The sequence below is a fragment of the Limulus polyphemus genome, unplaced genomic scaffold, assembly GCF_000517525.1.
Source record: "Limulus polyphemus unplaced genomic scaffold, Limulus_polyphemus-2.1.2 Scaffold73, whole genome shotgun sequence".
NCBI lineage: Eukaryota > Metazoa > Arthropoda > Merostomata > Xiphosura > Limulidae > Limulus > Limulus polyphemus.
The window spans coordinates 839,639-842,416 of NW_013665683.1; the positions used below are offsets into that span (position 1 = coordinate 839,639).

Here is a 2,778-nt window from a genome sequence, read left to right on the forward strand (position 1 = left end):
CTGATGATGACAAAACCTTGTCGAAACGTTTTACATTTGCTGTTATGTTAAACTTATATTAAAGTTTTTCTTCATTAAAGTTCAAGCCGTCTCCAGCCATTATTATTTTCAAAGTGGGTTCCTCATCATCGAATACCACCTACTTATTTTAAAGATAATTTTTTTAGTTCATGTAACAAAACGTTTTGGAAAATATTTTTAGATAATTGTTTGACAATATGGAAAGATACTTAAGATATTGATAAGTTTGTTGGAATTTTAAACTTGATGAACAAGGAGATTAAGATTAAGTTGGAAAAAAAAAAAGAAAGCCTTGTCCCTTTTAAATGTGGTGGTGGTGTTTCACCAGAAAGGGAGATTGTAATTGACATTTTTATAAACCCACAAACACTCATCAATATGTAAATTTTTTAAGTAATCATTCCAAACATAAAAAATTAAATTTCCCTATAAATTGTGCAAGTAGACTATATCATTTGGTTTCCAATTATGGTTTAAATTAAAGTTAACAGACTATAAGAACTAAAAGAAATTATTAGTTCAGTGTCACTATTCAGAAAATGCTATTTTAAGAGGTTTGAAAATAGCTAAAAATATCTTTTTTAAAATAACAAATATTTAAACGGATATATTAGTAAACATAAAGAGAATATTACACCTTTTGTTGTGACTCATTGTTCAAATATACATATTGATAATCCATTTGTTAATATACTATTAAAACAAATAGTAGATAAAAAAACTGAAAGACGTATTCAAAAGAGAATAAAAGTATTTTATCAAAAGACAATCTAAAACTTTGTATAGATTACTAAATAAACCTAAAGAAAGAGATTTTTCTAAGGAAGGTATTTTCAGTTGTGAAAGAAAAACTGTGTTTTAGGTAATTTAGATCACATGAAAACTGCAAAACCATAAAGAACAATGATAAAGCTATTTTGTTTTTCATTAATAACTAATTTAATTGCAATTCTAAGAACATAATACATCTTTTAAATGTATAAATTGAGGTGAGTTCTATGTTAGTAAAACAGATAATTTAAGATTAAGGGCAACTTTAAATAAATTATGTTTTAGATGTCCTGTAAAAAGCCCACTGAATGCTGCAAACATTTTAATGAATTTATTTTGAGAAAATTTAATACTCTAAAAGAATCATGTTTTTCCATTTTCCTTTTTTTGGCATGTACTGTAAAAAATAAAGTATTATATTTCAAACATATTTCATAATTTTTTTGATGCCACTTTAATTAGATAGAAGTAAGAAGGCAGGATTAGTAGTGGTTGTGTAAAGTTGGTTGGAACTGTGAAAACATAAAAAGAACAATAAAGTAAGTAAGATGTATAAATTGCATTTCTAAAATAACAAGAGAATGTATAGTAGAATAATATTTTGAAAAAAGGAATATAAAAAAGAATAGTATATTGGATAAGCTTTACCTAATTTCATTTATTCTTGAGCATATTTTGATGTACTTATTTTATACAACATTACAAGAAATGTATTATATGTTTGTACATTTGGAAAACATACTTATTTAATTTAGGTTATTTATGTTTGTTTGAAAAATATTTGAACGTTTTTATTATAGACTATCTGTAAAATTACATCCTGAAAAGTAACCTACAAAGTCACAAAACTGGTCGAAGAAATTAATAAAGGAGAGAAAAACAGAAGTCTAATATGCTAATGCTTTGTTAAAAGGGTTTACAAATACATTTTAAGGAAGTTCTTTGTGCTTCAGTCTTCACAGGTGTAATAGACATAATATGCATACCATTATAATTGTTAAACAGTAGGCTAAAATACAATGAAAAAGTACTACTATTAATATTTTATACTATAGTATAGTTAATAACTTTTACAAATGCTGTGATACTATCATATAGGGTATGATGATATCACAGCAGTTACTGAATTAGGTTACTGCAACTGTTTATAAAATTATAGAAGTAAATTCTAATGTGTTAGCATTAGCTGTGTTACTTGTATGTTAAATTAAGTTTACTATTGCATATCATTAATGATTAACGTTAGCCCTACTCATATTAATTTCAATTTCACATTACTTTAAAACGTAATTATTACACCATTTGAATGAAGTCTTAACCAATAATGGCTGGAGACGGCTTGAATGGGTAATGAAGAAAAATTTTAATATAAGTTTAACATAACAGCAAACGGACAAGGTTTGGTCATCATCAGGTATGAAACCTTGTCGAAACGTTGTACATTTGCTGTTATGTTAAACTTATATTAAAATTTTTCTTCATTACCCATTCTAGCCGTCTCCAGCCATTATAAGTCTCAAAGTGGGTTCCTCGTCATCGAATTTGAAGTCTTAACCAGTTAATGTGGGTACGTTCAGATAGGTTTATAGTTTACCATTGGCTTTAAAACAAAGTTAAACAAAATATATTTTAAAATACCATTGTCTTCCTTCTAGAAAATTCCTGATAATAGTTCGACAACTTTGCTAATATTAATATTACTACTACTAGCACTATAAAAAAGTCAGAAAACTCAAGCCTAACGTTAGTATTACTGCGATGACAACGCTGGTTCGACAGTACTAACACCACCTAAAAGATTTTTTGTTGGATATTTAGAATATTATTAAGAAATGGAATCAATGTTTTATTTTTTATTTCATTTTTAAAACTTATTTGAAAGGACATCTAAGATTGTGGTTTCAAATTAGTAAGCTGAATGCATATACGATTTGTGTTGTAAAGTAGGTATAAAACTGGCATAGTGATCTCCCGTAAATACTCGAG

General features: G+C 26.9%; 1 protein-coding gene across 1 annotated transcript in view; it reads right to left on the reverse strand.

Annotated features, from left to right (window-relative positions):
* Positions 1-2,577, reverse strand: part of LOC106466361 (proteasome subunit alpha type-1-like) — a 26,323-nt gene extending 23,746 nt beyond the window's left edge. Inside the window, exon 1 of the mRNA XM_013926643.2 lies at positions 2,431-2,577. Coding sequence (XP_013782097.1) covers positions 2,431-2,433 — 3 coding nt within the window. The 5' untranslated portion in view covers positions 2,434-2,577. The remainder of the gene's footprint in view (positions 1-2,430) is intronic.
* Between the last annotated feature and the right edge of the window lie 201 nt (positions 2,578-2,778).